Source organism: Salvelinus alpinus, chromosome 15 (assembly GCF_045679555.1).
Source record: "Salvelinus alpinus chromosome 15, SLU_Salpinus.1, whole genome shotgun sequence".
In the NCBI taxonomy this organism is placed as follows: Eukaryota; Metazoa; Chordata; class Actinopteri; order Salmoniformes; family Salmonidae; genus Salvelinus; species Salvelinus alpinus.
The window spans coordinates 18,318,353-18,334,013 of NC_092100.1; the positions used below are offsets into that span (position 1 = coordinate 18,318,353).

General features: G+C 41.0%; 2 protein-coding genes across 4 annotated transcripts in view; both read left to right on the forward strand.

Annotated features, from left to right (window-relative positions):
• abca7 (ATP-binding cassette, sub-family A (ABC1), member 7) overlaps nt 1-5,383 on the forward strand; it is a 51,593-nt gene extending 46,210 nt beyond the window's left edge. For both annotated transcript variants that reach the window (XM_071342691.1, XM_071342692.1), the window contains 10 exons: nt 319-448; nt 795-918; nt 1,040-1,102; nt 1,248-1,354; nt 1,638-1,779; nt 1,919-2,053; nt 2,161-2,264; nt 2,400-2,492; nt 2,787-3,036; nt 4,068-5,383. In XM_071342691.1, the coding sequence (XP_071198792.1) occupies nt 319-448; nt 795-918; nt 1,040-1,102; nt 1,248-1,354; nt 1,638-1,779; nt 1,919-2,053; nt 2,161-2,264; nt 2,400-2,492; nt 2,787-3,036; nt 4,068-4,478 (1,559 nt within the window). In that variant the 3' untranslated portion in view covers nt 4,479-5,383. The remainder of the gene's footprint in view (nt 1-318; nt 449-794; nt 919-1,039; nt 1,103-1,247; nt 1,355-1,637; nt 1,780-1,918; nt 2,054-2,160; nt 2,265-2,399; nt 2,493-2,786; nt 3,037-4,067) is intronic.
• Nucleotides 5,384-7,170: 1,787 nt separating this feature from the next.
• Nucleotides 7,171-13,634, forward strand: r3hdm4 (R3H domain containing 4). 2 transcript variants are annotated; one of them, XM_071342695.1, is made up of 8 exons: nt 7,171-7,349; nt 8,300-8,457; nt 8,652-8,773; nt 8,919-9,033; nt 9,307-9,383; nt 9,561-9,646; nt 9,799-9,854; nt 11,511-13,634. In XM_071342695.1, exons 1-8 carry the CDS (start codon nt 7,309-7,311, stop codon nt 11,615-11,617), a joined length of 762 nt encoding a protein of 253 aa, XP_071198796.1. In that variant the 5' UTR covers nt 7,171-7,308; the 3' UTR covers nt 11,618-13,634. The 2 variants fall into 2 exon arrangements, with proteins under 2 accessions (XP_071198796.1, XP_071198795.1); XM_071342694.1 differs by lacking the exon at nt 11,511-13,634 and adding an exon at nt 9,960-10,630.
• Nucleotides 13,635-15,661: the final 2,027 nt, after the last annotated feature.

Below are 15,661 nucleotides of genomic sequence, written 5' to 3' on the forward strand. Positions count from 1 at the left end.
ATCTGTAAATCAATGACTTTGTATGGGCTAATAGCAAATTTAAGGCCAAATTACAATTTTCATTAAAAAAACGTTTTATTGATATTTTTTTAATACCTGAAGGGGTCTTAAAATTCTAAATCATATAGCTAAATGATCCTTGGTATGACCTTCTTAAAACAATTCCATATAGTTTAGTAAAATGTGGCTTTCTCTGTTGAGAGAAGAGGAGTTCTTAATGATAATACTCGTCTAAATTGTCAACATCAAATCAGTGCCAACGACATCATCTGGTTTGAAGTGAATTCATTGTTTCCATGTGGGTACCCATGTCCACAGGCGCAAAGCAGACCCTGGACCCCCTGGAATGGGACTTTGTGGGGAAGAACTTGTTTGCCATGGCTGTGGAGGGTGTTGTGTTCTTTCTCTTCACAATACTGCTACAGTACAAATTCTTTGTCAACTGCAGGTAGGTACTGTGACCTCTGCTGCTGGTATTTCAGTTGGTAAAATGTAATCTCATTCATAGATCCCTTTTCAAATACTGTGCTTGTCAAATGCATCTTTCCTAATTCTTTGCTCAAAATTATTCCTGATCACAATGTGATTAGGTGTATTGAGTGAGGCACTCCGACACAATGCAAAAGTACTTTAAGACCTAGTGAAGAAAACGACATAAACACATTACTATAGTATTGCTATCATTATAGGTGAAATCTTTACCTCTTCTCCATAGTGTCAGATCAGTGAAATCATAACATTTTTATGGGCTCAGTACTTCTCAGGTCATCTTACTCATAAGTCTATTCTTCCAGGCCCTGCTCTGAGCCTGAGTTGCCGCCTCTTGGCCCGGAGGACGAGGACATCGCCAGGGAGAGAGAGAGAGTGAAGAGTGGGAAAGCCCAAGCCGATATACTCACCATGATGGACCTGAGTAAGGCAAGTAAAACCAACTTTGGACTTGTAGATGAAAAAGTTGGGTCATCTACTGTATTTTAGGTTTAAATGCATGGGATATAATCTCTAAGGGGTTTAAACGGATTACCCTGTGTTTATGCAGGTGTACAAAGCTGGCAAGAAGCCAGCAGTAGATCGTCTGTGTCTGGGTATTCCTCGTGGAGAGGTGAGAAATAGAGCTGTGTTTCTGTCAGCCACAAATCTACTGTTGACTCTATAGAGCACTTAGCGAGGGCATTGAGTAGCACACTATACATGTTTTAGATAGGTGTGACTGTGAGTGTTGCATTTTCTCTGCCTCTCCCTGTCAGTGCTTTGGCCTGCTGGGGGTAAATGGGGCTGGGAAGACCTCCACGTTTCGCATGCTGACTGGAGACACTGCGATCACCTATGGAGAAGCATTTCTCAGTCATCACAGGTAAGTAAGACCAGTTTGATTAAGCGGTCACCATTTACTCTGTAGATATACCAAATATGTTTGCGCTTTCCTTCCTGCTATTTTAGGACATTATTCATATGCTGAGTAGCTGTGAAAAAGAAAGTAATATAAATCATTTATCATGGAAGAAATAAAATTACTCTCAATGACATAAGAGGGAGTGAAAGTGAGTCTAGAAATGCTGTTCCCACATTCATTGTATCCATAATGATAATTCCTACCGCACTAACCCTACATTATACCTGTACTATGTGATATGTAGTGTGCTGACGGAGATGGAGCGGGTCCACCAGCTGATGGGCTACTGCCCCCAGTTTGATGCCATCTGCGACCTGCTGACTGGCAGGGAGCACCTGGAGTTCTACGCTAGGCTCCGAGGGGTGCCAGAGGAGTCTGTGGCCAAGGTACTTAAAACCCACACACACAAAAACACACACACACACACACACGACCTACCTACACACCAAGTGAATAGGGTAGCAATTTACCCATAGCATTTGTCTTAGAAAATGTCCTGACAAATGTAACTTGTGTCCCTCTAAGGTGGCTCAATGGGGAGTGAAGAAGCTGGGGCTGACCCAGTACGCAGAGCGAGAGGCCGGAGGCTACAGTGGAGGCAACAAACGCAAACTCTCCACTGCTATCTCCCTGATCGGAGCTCCTCCTGTTATATTCCTGGTAGGTATGAGAGAAAGGAGTGAGTGGATTTCTAAAATAAGATGATGCTTTCCTTTTCTCATATCTCCTCTAACCTACAGTTACGTCTGCACTCCTGTTGTTTATAGGATGAGCCCACCACTGGCATGGACCCCAAGGCCAAGAGATTCCTGTGGAACTGCATCCTGAGCGTCATCAAGGAGGGAAGGGCCGTTGTTCTCACCTCCCACAGGTAAGTGGTGCTATTCATGCCAACAGCGCACCCTCCTAGGCCTCAAACTTGGTCTATTTAATTGAAGTCTTAACACTTGTACGGTATGAACATTGGCTAATAATGGGGTGTTTTGCTGTATGTGTGTGTGAGCAGTATGGAGGAATGCGAAGCTCTCTGCACACGAATGGCCATCATGGTGAACGGAAGGTTCCAGTGTCTGGGCTCCGTTCAGCACCTTAAGAACAGGTACAAGTTTACTGCTGATTTGACTCTCTTTATAAGGTATCTTAGTGTAACATACATGATCACTGTCAATGTATAGATATGATCACACTTCAAATTGTCCTAAACTCAGTGATACTGTCCTTTTTATAGGCCTTCACTCGCCAATATCATTATGATACAGACCTAACCCATTATACAATTTAACACACAATACAAATTTCCATACACATTTAATACAGTATCTAAACCGGCACTCTTTTAAGACTTTCAAATCCCTCTCCTCTCCCTATTTCCACTTTGTCATCTTTTCCACAGGTTTGGGGACGGCTACACGATCGTCCTGCGCCTGTTGGGGACCAAGCCTCCCGAGGATCCGTGCCCGGTGGACACCTACATCAAGGGCTCCTTCCCGGGCATCGAGCTAAAGGAGAGGCACCAGAACGTGCTGCAGTACCAGCTGCCCTCCCACTCCTGCTCCTTGGCGCGGGTCTTCGATGTGCTTTCCAACAACCATGAGGAGCTGGGCATCGCCGACTACTCAGTGTCACAGACCACCCTGGATCAGGTAGAGGTCATTCAGGTGTCAGTCACGTGGGATGATTAAAGGTTGAGGCTGGGGGATTTCCTTCATAGAATCAGTAGCAAAGACTCCAATGTGGGGAGAGAAGGGAGGGAAGAAGTAGATTATAAAATGTCAGATTACACTGAAGAGGCTAGCAGTTGTTTGCCAAAGTAAGTGAAACACTGACATAAAGCATCTTAATAGCCCATTGGGCTATTAAGATGCCTGAACAGCTTCAATGCTCCTTGGCATAGACGCCTGAACAGCTTGAACTTGCTCCTTGGCATAGACGCCTGAACAGCTTCAATGCTCCTTGGCATAGATTCTACAAGTGTCTGGAACTCTATTGGAGGGATGCGACACCATCTTTCCACGAGAAATTACATAATTTGGTGTTTTGTTGATGGTGGTGGAAAAAGCTGTCTCAGGCACCACTCTCTCCCATAAGTGTTCAATTGGGTTCAAATCTGGTGACTGAGACACACACCCTTTAAACCCCCTATGCTCCTTTAAGATCCATCTTTCAAAGTCATTGAGATCGCTTCTTCCAGCCATGGTCAGAGATGCTCATGTCTCCTCCCTAACAATGGGAGTCGTTGTCCCAAAGGTGGGATGGCAGGTGACAAGCTTAGGTCCAAAATAATCCCATAGAAATGTATTTTAGACAGATTTATGAGAGATTAAAACCTCTCACTTCCTCTCTGCCATGGTAGCCAAAATAATGGACAACTGGGCATTTTTATACGTGACCCTAAGCATGATGGGATGTTAATTACTTAATTAACTCAGGAACCACACCTGTGTGGAAGCACCTGCCTTCAATAAACTTTGTATCCCTTATTTACTCAAGTGTTTCCTTTATTTTGGTAGTTACCTATATAACACTTCAGAATTCATTTTCTACTTATTCACTGTGAGGCACTTGAACAGGGCACTTCTTCCTCCCTCCAAGCACCTACTTCCATCTCATCTTAAACCATGCCCGTGTTAACCCTTCGATGTATGTGCATTACCTCCTCTCCCCCAACCTGCAGGTGTTTGTCAACTTTGCCAAAGAGCAGAGCGATGACGACCTGCTGAGGGAAGTGACAGTCAACGGTGGGACACCAGCACCTCAACCCAGAAGAGCGGCCCAGCCCACCCAACCAGGGCAGACAGCCAAACCAGCTCAAACAACCAAGCCTCCCCAGTCTGTCAAGTCCTCAGACGGCAGACCCAGAGAGACCAAGCCAAACGGGGTCACGGACAGTGGCATGGCGATGACAAGCAGGCCACAGGAGAGGCCCCAGTCGAGCAGGGGAGAGAGCAGGAGAGAGTTAAGTAGTCGGAGGTCAAGCAAAGAATCGTCCGCCAACGGATCCAAGGGCACAAGGGAGACTTCAGGCAATAAGGATCCGACCAGTCTGTTCCTAGTGGGTAGCAGCACACAAGACAGCAGTGTGTAAAGTTATTGGGGAACAGCCCCCTTAATGGACAGACCGGGAGCGCTGTGCCCTCTAGGAGAGGGGGGAAAGTACTACCGGATAGCTCCTCTAATTTCTGGGTGTGGTGCCTTGTTCATTCTCCATCACAGCTATACTGTAGTGCTCCAATACATCCAAACGAATTGTATTTACCTCCAATTACATACATGCACTTTCATTGGTCAGGTCTTTTGCTTATTATTTACTTTTTATTTGTCATTTCAATTTCCAAATGTTTTGAAAATGAATGATGGTATAGTGGTATTCCTCATGGGTCAATCATCGAGTCTTTCAATATTTTAGCATTTGCATTTTGCCTAAAGCACTTTAACTGAAAAATGCTGCACAAAATGATTATTACATTATCACTGAAGATGTTCAGGGCAACAAAATCATCAATATCTTTTCACATTGGTCTCATGTTTTGCACAGAGAGAAAAATATATATTTTTCTGATGTCCAGTCACGTTTATTATTTGATGCTAAAAACATGGTTTATTTGCACTGGCACAACATTGAGATGTACAGTTACCAGACTGCATACCAGACTCCAAACACTGCCTTCATTAGGTAAACTGTTGTTTTTATATAGTTTTTTTAATCTGTTTTTAATTGGGCTCATGTTATACTGTATGGAACTTGAAAAAAAAAAATATGTAGCTGTAAATCCAAAGCAGTTTACTACTGAGCTGTACTGCAGTCTGACGTATTGGAGAGATACAATAACTGATAGGCATGTGTAGAATATCTATACATACAATTGAATGTATGGTCTTATGATGTACTATATTATGCTTGAACATTCATACTTGATTGTGTGTATGATTATTTATGTGTACATACAACTAGATGTATACAGAACATATAGTAATAAATCTTTAAATGGGGATACGTCTATCTTGGGTATTTTGTTCTAACAACTTTATTAACAAGTACAATTTATCTATTGTTGATGGTGATTCATCCATGTTCAAAGGCTGCCTTTGGTCATACTAAGGATGACAGGCAGTTTGGTTTTATTGCAGAGGGAGGCAGGGTTCTGCATACCATTCTCTGTTACTAGAGTGGTCCCTTTCTGGAGCCTCTTCTCTCTCAGGTTTCGCAGTGCGCCAGCCATGAGAAGATGATCAGGATTGTTCAGTCCCGATGTCTCATCCCTCTTTCTCTCTCTCCTTCCCACTCGCTCTGCAACTCTCTGAAGCAGGCCTTCTATACTGGACACTGAGATCTCAGGGAGGTGAACCTGGGCAGACCTCTGAATAGAGACAATATGAAGATTTAGATGTAACTGCTTCAATGGTGGATGTAATTGCTCATTCAGTATTTGATACACAATGGATTACTTTTTTATTTCCCTTAGATCATTTGTGGAATAAATTAAGGTACATTTATAGTGGATTTTGACAAGGTTTGATGCTCTGTTTACCAATTAAGTAATTGTGTAATACTTGAAAGGTGGTGAAAATGCAGCTGATCCTTACACATTGGGAGATAATGGTGCTGTCCATCAAAGTGCTGGTCTTCTGCAATAGGATCATGGGAAATGGTGCCTTATTCTCATTGGCTTTTGTCCCCTTGGAGGATTTGACCAAGGCATCTTGGTCTGATACACATATCTGTGGCAGAGATGTGTGTGACACTGGCATTCCCATGCACTCTGAATGTGCTAGTCGTGTTGTAGGGGATAGTTTACTTATGGGTGGTAGTAAAATAGGCTTCACTAGACGGCTTGCTTTAGCCCTGTCCAATTCTTGTCTAACGTGGGGTCTCCTTTCTTGGTCTCTCGGACGCTGCTCACCAGACTTTGATGTGTTGAAGGTCCTTGTATCTGTGCTGGTCCCAGGTTCCTCTTCATCCAGCGAATCACTGCTTTCCTCTACAGGCTCTTTGGCTGAAGCCAGGACAGGCCATAGATTGACACAGATTTTCACCACTCTATTGTCTAATCTCTCATACGTATTGGAGACAGAACTTCGTATGTTTGTGGTTACTTCACAAGCCTTAATTAACTTTAAGGCAGTCTTCCTGGGTAGTACACATTTCACTGCTCCCACAACCATTGGAAGAGGGTCAGGTGTTACCCGTTTATCACCTATTTCTGGTCTTGTTGCCCTTGGTTTGTTCCTCCGGCCCATTCCTATGTCTACTTGTCTACAATTTGGCCTTAAATAAAAGTTCACACTGTAAACATGATGCTCTAATATTATGTAAGCAAAAGCTGCTTTTCTAAAACATTTGATACTAGTATAAGTATTCATTTACAAAGGAAAACACCAGGACATACCTGAGTAAGATATCCAAAAGATAAAAGTAGCCTTTTCCCAATTCTATCCCCAAACAAGGAACAACAAGAACAGTAGGCTACTGACTGTCTAGCCGGATGGGACTGTCTGGGACTCTGACTTGTAAATTGTCTCTCTTGCCTCTGGAAGGGCACAGTTAAACATTGCTGTTATGGAAACGTCTACAACCTGAACTTTACGAGACATGTTCAGATGTCATTGAAATAGAGCCTGCATGTATTTTTCGCGTGGCTAGCTACTAATAAAAAAAGAAACGTTAAGGCGAAAAATAGTTATTTTGTAGCAAACGTCAAAACTTGGTTTGATGTGGACGATCAAGATTCTAATGACCTAGAGCTCGTGCCTCGTTTTCGGTTTTGTGAAGGGCGGGGATAAGCTTTGCTGTTGTCTGTGTACCTTTTCTGACAGCGCCAAGCTAGCAAGTGGCTAACTGAACGCCTACGCTAGTTCTGTGTGTATCGTAGCTACTGTTTTTGTTCTCACCCCTCGTTTGTTGTTCTTTGCGTAAGATGGTTGTTTTGACAAATAATAATGAGGAACAGGATATTATGTGAGTGAAAAAGTCTAACTAAAGTGGGAACTTGAGAGCTAACGTTAGCTAGCAGTAATCGACAAGCACATTTTAGTCATTGTTTTCAAACATTGAATATTTGATAGCTAACTTAGTCTGTATCGTAGATTTTGCCCGTTTAGATACCAGGCACATTTGTGTAAATGAATGCTATATTAATATGCTTGGGCTTAACGCTACACTATGGGTAGCTAATGTTAGCAAGCTAAGCTTGCAAGCTGGTGGTGGTACACGTCGAAAATATGTGTGTAGGTTTGCCGGTTTCCGTTGATGAAGGTGAACTAAGTTTATTACAACTGGCTTGTGTAGATGTTACATTTACGCCATTTCAAGTGGCTGACCCTAGTTAGTAAGATGTAAAACTGGTTAACAGGATGTTTTTTTTGCTTGTGTCGTTTGTTAACACCTCTGCTGCTCTCGTTCTACTCATGCAAAAATATTTGTAGCCAATCGTTATATTCTCTGACGAGACCTCTTCTACACACACCTAACTATAGCTGTTACTAATGTAACCAATAATGTACTTCTTCATGACAGATCATCAATGTTACTAACATTTGCATGAGCAATTTGTTGGTTTGTGCACTTCTGTCAGTATGATGCAATGACTATGATAGGACGTTAACTACAATGTTGCCGTCTGGTCTAAAAGTGGTAACAGTGAAAATCGACCATTCAGAGCTCGAGAATCTTAATGGGGCGTGGCTTTGAAATCTAAACCCACTGACCCACTTTTTAAGGTGGGGTGTCATGTAACCTACATCTAGCCTACTATTCTGTGGTCAGTATAGCGGTAGCGAGATTATTCTATTAGTAAGGCCATTCAATATTAGCTACTAGCCACACATGAACAAATACATATTTTGTGAAGAGGTCACCTTCTGAACACATAAGTCAACACACTAATTCTTGCTCTCTATTTCTCTCAGCCTGATAGAGGAGCGCAAATGCACCTCTCTGCCCAACTCCCCAGCCAAACGTGTGTCTCCAACCAAGAAGAAACAGTTCTTCATCAACCAGGCCATACGCAACTCTGACCTCACACCAAGAGCCAAAGGCAAAAAGAGCCAAAGGCGGCAGGAGAACAGTAAGTTCTCATGTCTGTCAGTGGGAATATTTCACTCCGCTGTAGATGGAAGACACCTGTTCAGCACATATTCTTACTAGCTTGATAGCAGCTGGTCTGAACGTGTTCAATAGTCATAGCCATTAGCCAAACAGTATTTTATCAACATGATTTAACGATGCTGCCTATTCGTTTTTTATCTCCCCCCAAAAAAGGTCGCTACCTTGCAAATCTACTTGAAAAAGATGAGTGCTCCAAAGACGAGGCAGAGGTATGCAGTGACCCTGCCCTCCCTTCTATCTTTACTGAGGCCTGCACCAATGGCAACTACGTGGAGGTAGGATTCTACTGGTCCCAACAATTTATCTTCAATCAGGCCTCGCTTGTTGCAAGTGAGACTCGCTGAACGTTTTACCACCACTACCCCTAACTAAATGTTTTCCCCTAAACTGTAGCTCATTGTCCCCTTGTTTGTCTCCCAGCAATGGAATGACTTCATGAATCGCTCTGGAGAGGAGCAGGAGAAGCTTCTGGCACTTCTGGAAGAGGAGGCCAAGAGGAGCAACTCCAACAAGCTCCCCAAGGACCAGAGAGAGGGTGAGAGCCCAGGATAAATGCCTGCCACACACCCAACATGCGCTGCCCTATATACAAAGCTTGTAGCGTTATGCTGTTGAATGTTCATTACCAAGCGTATGTTTCGGTTGATGTGTTTTATTACTACAGGTCAGTGAACAACGATGTTTGCCAGGAAATAAAATGTGTAAATGATGAAAATGAGTGCATCATTGGTTTAAACATGCTCATTGTCAGGATTTGGGGATATTTGATATGAACTGATCACATTTTTCTACTCTGCCGTGAATCCAGCCTTCACTGCTCAAGACTACTTCCAGAGGATTGATCGAAGGCTGCGTGCTACGCTGAAACGCAAACAAATTCCCATTGTAAGCATCAACATTCATCATTATGAGATTTTGACAAATGCTTGTCAACCATATCATGGTTTAACCTAAAGTAAAGACACTGTTATCCGTGCTAGTGACACCTGTCCTCATCAACACTTAATTACACACTTTAACTTCTCTCTGTCTCATTGCCATTCTCCCCTCTGATTGGTTTAGGGGACACTTGAGGTACTTGAAGAGAACCTTCTCAGTTTCTTTGGTGCTCAACCTCACTCTGTTTACACCACCAACCTTGGAAGCAGGTACTTTTTTCCCTCTGAAAATGTTCCCCAAACATAATTATCAGAAGTGTTCTTTACACATTTGAGAAGCTCTTCTGGGCTAATATTTGGACTTGTATAGATACCAATTATGAATTAATTGGATGTTACTGATTTTGTGTTTTGTTTACTAGCTTTGAGAGGCTACTGCTTCATGCCGTCTGCCAGTACATGGACCTTGTTTCAGCAAGTGAGTAGTAGAATGACCATGAGATATGTTTAATTTTTAAAAACTTTTTTTTGGTGTACTTTTACCCCTTTTTTTCTCCCTAATTTCATGATATTCAATTGGAAGTTACAGTCTTGTCCCATCACTGCAACTCCCCTACGGACTCGGGAGAGGCGAAGGTTGAGAGCCGTGTGTCCTCTGAAACACGTACCCTGTCAAGCCGCACTGCTTCTTGACACACTGCTCTCTTAACCCGGAAGCCATCTGCGCCAATGTGTGAAACATGTACAGCTGGCGACCAAAGTCAGCTTGCAGGTGCCCGGCCCGCCACAGGGAGTCGCTAGAGCGTGATCGGACAAGGAAATCCTGGCGGACCAAACCCTCCCCTAACCCTGACGATGCTCGGCCAATTGTGCGCCGCCTCATGGTACTCCCGGTCACGGCCGGCTGCAACACAGCCTGGTATAAAACCCGGTTTATAGTGATGCCTCAAGCACTGCGATGCAGTGCCTTGGACCGCTGTGCCACTCAGGAGGCCGCAATATGTGATTTCTATAGTTATTTATGACTTTTAAAGTGACACTGGCACCTAACCTACTCTTGTGGAAAATAGCATATTTCTCCAATATTTTGAGTGCGAATATTTAAAAAAAATATGCACATTTTCCCACCAGAGGTTTGTTACCATCAAACTGACTTGTTGCAGTTTAAAGGCTGTGTGTGTTGACGTAGTGCACATAAAAAAAAACTTTTGCACTAAAGTTCTCATGTGCCGAATAAAAAAAACATAAGCTCAATTTCCATTGCATTTTCCACTCTATCGATGGTTTTGGTACACACACTGTTGCGATAAATGTCAAACTTGCCCACTCTCGTTTTTTGCGCATGCTCTTTAGACAATAGTTCGCTGATATAATGGGCATGTTACGTTATATGATGAGATGGTTAAGAGCAAGATCATTTTTATTTCTTAATTGGCAGCTAAGCACCGATCATAATGTCACTAGTATACAAATAAAACTCCTAAATATTTATTGGAAAGAAGCAACAAGCTCATCACGTGCACTTTCACCACCTTGTGAAGTTCATTTCAATCTATTTCATCTGTAGCCTAATGTGCATGCTTTGTCAAGTTGTAGTTGGAAGACCACACAACAAAGCATAGCGTGACTGCAAATTTACCTCGACATGATGGTTATTCTATCAACAATTACCCAAGAAATTGTTTCCACCGAAATTTGTAGCATAATTCATTTTACAGACACAAAAGATCCCACCATATTGAACAAACAAATTGTCGACATTTATGAAATTGTACCAACAGCTAATTTAAAAAAATGTACTTTATGACTTTACTCGTATAAAAACTGTGGATGGAAATGTGGTTAGTAACATGAAAATAGAGCCCCACAGTGGAGGTGTCATAATACCCATAAAACCTTGTCCTAGAGAGATTTACACGGTTATCAAAACGTCATGCCAGGGTAAGCCTACACAATACACAGCCCTTATTATAAGTGTTTCTAAAATCGCCAACAGGAAAAATGTATGGTGTAAAAACGATAGGAACTATTTCCCTGTTTGACCGCTAGGTTTTATGGGTATTATGACTCATACTGTGTTACTCTATAATGAGGTATGTATTGAGAAACGTTTTATGTTGTCTTTGTGCTGCAGGCTCAGACTGCAACGGTGCTCGTCAGACTGATGTCATGAACAAACAGGAGGGCTTGTTCCAGCCTCCCAGCCCCATGCTCTCTGCCTACCTGGAGCACATGAGCTGAGAGATGGTCACACCGCTGGACAGATGGGCCTGGTTCCATTTCACTCCCTAGCCCCATAAGTGCAGACTTGAAAGGTACAGATAGGCATAAGTTAGTGTGTATATAGGAGTACTCAAATACGATTCTGGAAGTCCAGAGTACTGCTGGTTTGATGTCACTGATTAGCCAGAGATTCCACTCAACTGGTGTCAAAAATCTGAATCTGTCCATGATTTGTTAGAATGAAAATCAGCAGTGTTGCTAACATGGATGTCCACATTTAAGTAAGTTGTGTTGACTACCTAGTCCACTCAAGTGCTTTGTGGATGTCATATTGCTCTTAACTATCCAATCCAATCTTCATCTATCTGTGAACGTAAAATTGATGGCCACCAGGGTAAGGGGGCAGAGATCAGAATAAAACTGGGCCAGAGAGGGAGTATGCAGTTCACCTACTGTATTTGTACTGATTATTTAATTAGCCACTTTGAATTGGGGAAAAAAACAGCTTTAGTGGTAGGACCAGGCTTAAAACCCTTGGACCTTTTCATGCAACTTGAGAGTGCAGAAATAGCGTGATCGGGAACTATTCTATAGCACAGAACTCATCACTATGATCATTTATCAATGTATACGGCTTTGGAGGTATATCTATGGTTTTTGTTACCTGTACTGGTAAAAAAAAAAATACTTGCAAACTCTCTTGGCACAATATTCACATTCTTGCAAAAATATAAGTCTATCCAAAAAGATATCGGGCACTTTCCGATTTGACTTTGCATGATTGTGTTTTATTTGGGGGAGAAAACTTTTCAATTGTTTTGTCAAAGATGTATACCATTTGGCAGCTTTTTATACTTGCATGCATAGACCTTGTGTTCTACTGTACTGAATGCAGGTACATTGTTATTCTCCCATTATTTACATTATTTAGAAAATTATGTAAGTTTACCATCTGACAATGAAACAGGTCAACTTCAAAAAATGTATATACAGCTTCTTCATAGACTTTTTCAACAGCTATTTGGTTTGGAATGTCTAATCAAAAGTACTGTACCGATAATGTGCAGTACTAATGAGTTAATATAACACAACCTTCTTACTGGACAGCAAACCTGCTCTGTGCTTTGCCTCTCAGGCACTCTTTTCTATCATAAACCACCCCTGGACTAGCACTTTTGCCTTACGAATGCATTCCTGGAACTTTCAATAAATTCCCTGCTTTTCCAGAAATCCTGGCTGAATGGATTCGGATTTCCTGCTTATTCCCTCCTGATTCCGGGAATCCTCCAACTGGGATTTTGGGAAAAACAGAGAATTTATTGAAAGTTCCAGGAATTCTGGCAACCCTATTTCTGTGTATTTGTGTATGTATTTATACATTTATACTAATGGCTTTTTGAAAGCATCCATCCAGGTTATTTAAAATATCCATAACTTTATTTGTACTATCAAAAATGGTATGAAGAAACTTGACCTGCCGGTGCATCTGTGTCGATAACCAAAATTTGTTGTGCCCGTACATTTAGTTTCTCAGGCTTTCAACCACTCACTATGAATGTCTTTTGTGATTTCACAAGTAATGTATGCATACGAGAAGCTTAACTTCTTTTGAATATTACAACCAACAACCCTCTACTGTATGTAGTGGTGCAATTTTTTTTGTCAACTTTGTCGCTTGTTTATTACTAGTAGTGCTGTAAATATTAAGCCCCAACATTAATTAATTGAACTCATGTTCAATGTGTGCCAACAACACAGGATAGGAAAAGTTCTGTTTCTGCGTAGTATTCTCTTAACTTAAAGCTTTTTACAGTGATATGAATGGATGTTTCCTTCAATGATTGTTTGATGCAAGAGTGTATATCTTAAGTAATGTCAGTACATAATTATATCAGTCAACAAATGATAATATAGTAGTTTAGTTTGTAAACGTTTCTCCTATTGTCTAGGTAGTTGGTTGTGTAATCCTTACTGAAAGTGCCGAAAACCATGTCTGAATAGACACATTTTAATAAATGTTAACTCAAGTGTTCAATGACTCTTAAATGACTTGATTATTTAATCATCGATTCAGACAGTATTTCATGAACATCTTAAAATGTATATCCCTTAATTTTGCATTTGGAACGTTAAATGGACAAATGGTAGCAGTATGATGACGCAGTGTGACTCCCTGACAATTTTTACATTTAATGTTACTGCTTGATGGACACTTCATATGTAATAAAAACAAGTTATTGCACGGGATCTTTAAAGAATGTATTGCATAACAGGAAATGTGGAATGTAATTGAGCTTCAAATGTGAGGAAATGTCCACATAATATGCCACAAGAATGCAATACCTCTGACAAAACATTTCTCTGAGTTGGGTACCACAATGTGAAAGACTAAACTTTTTTTACCAATTACAAACCTGAACTCAACTAAAACTGAGCAATTAGTCAATAGATCTTGGATCAAAATAAAATGATCTGCTGCAACATCCAAACGTGAAAGTGGGCTTTTACAGTATATCTTTACATTGTGTCAAGTTTATAAATAATGACAAAAGCACAAACTCAGGGTGTATGTTTGACTAAATGTTCACTTAAACATAGTATGTTTTAGCCAGGAGCCTAGGTGCACAGTCACACCTGTGACAGTTGGGCAATTACTTGCAGTAATTACTCCTGTTTTGAAGTGTGAAATAAACATTTATAATATTTTATGATGGTGATCATTGCAATAGCTAACTAAATTGTTTGCAAGATACAGTAGAGTATTCTATTTTGAGAGCCGGCATGATTCATGCATCTATCCACTAGATGGCAGCCTAATCTTAGTAATGCGTCTGTTAATATTTTATAAGGAACTAGTAAACTACAATAAATGATTTGTGTTTTATTTATTTATTAAATGCAGCCAAATATGTAATAGGTAAAGTGTTGATACTGTTTAGAATTAAATTAGACATCAATTAGATTATGTTTATTAATTGGTGTTTATAATAACATATAGCTGCATTGTTGCTGACCTTTGCTGTGTGATTAAAATGCGTAGGCTACCCCTTGATACAAGTAACTGATGCAGAAACGCAAGGTTTCGGCTTATAACTGTTACGCATTAATGATGGTACTAATAATGATGAATTATGTCATAATAATGACATAATTTTATTTACCAAGGAAATTCCACCATAACATTTATTACATGGGAATTTTGATGAGGGGAAAAAGCAAAGGAGTTTGCGAAATTTATAAGCGATAATTAGGACGCGTGGTCTCATCATCTTCATTCAGTTTGTTTATTTTGTGTCCTACGAGCATACAGTAGTCAGTAGGGCAGAGTAGGCAATTAGATTCAGCCGCAGGCCAATTTTAGTCAGAGCTGATGGTCGAGGGCTAGAACAAAATTATAATAATTTGAACATTGCAAGTTGACCACAACTAAGCCCAGAAAGAAATTGTATTTGAAAATTGAGACACGATCACATCTCTTTTTTTATTCGTGGGAATACTTGCAACACATTTCCTAAATTAAACATAATTTTTAGCTGAATTCCTGGTGATTTTAGTCTTTTTTATATATATATATTTTACAACAAAAAATCTACAAAACAAAATAAATTGCTTGTGGGGCCAGTTTGGGCCGCCAGTTGCAGACCCCAGCAGCAGAATATTGGCACCACCCACCTGCTGTAGGGTGAAAAGAGATCGCTCACTACCTAAGGGAACGTCGCCAAAAGCTCAAATGGGGTAGGTAGTCTTTCATTATAATGTCAAGGGACAATCTGCCAAGTTTCATACGTCGAGATGTGCTTAGGGAGGAAATAGTTTCCCTCTTCCTCGAGGTATAGAACACACACGTTTCAACATCTCATACATATTTCACCAACATGAAGCTTAGAAGCTATTATAATACAATGCCATTATTTTCCCCCACATTGACTGCACATATATTTACATTTGCCGACATTCCCTTTGCATGTATAGGTTGGCCCCCAATGATTCAGAGGTAATTTGCATCTGATTGCTGTTTGTCAACCAATGATTTGACTCTACGACCGTGAGCACGCCTTAAAT

Coding starts and splice junctions, on each gene's coding strand:
- r3hdm4 (XM_071342694.1), top strand. CDS start 7,309: ATGGTTGTTTTGACAAATAATAATGAGGAACAGGATATTAT. Junction 7,350..8,299: donor AATGAGGAACAGGATATTAT/GTGAGTGAAAAA, acceptor TATTTCTCTCAG/CCTGATAGAGGAGCGCAAAT. Junction 8,774..8,918: donor CCAATGGCAACTACGTGGAG/GTAGGATTCTAC, acceptor TTTGTCTCCCAG/CAATGGAATGACTTCATGAA.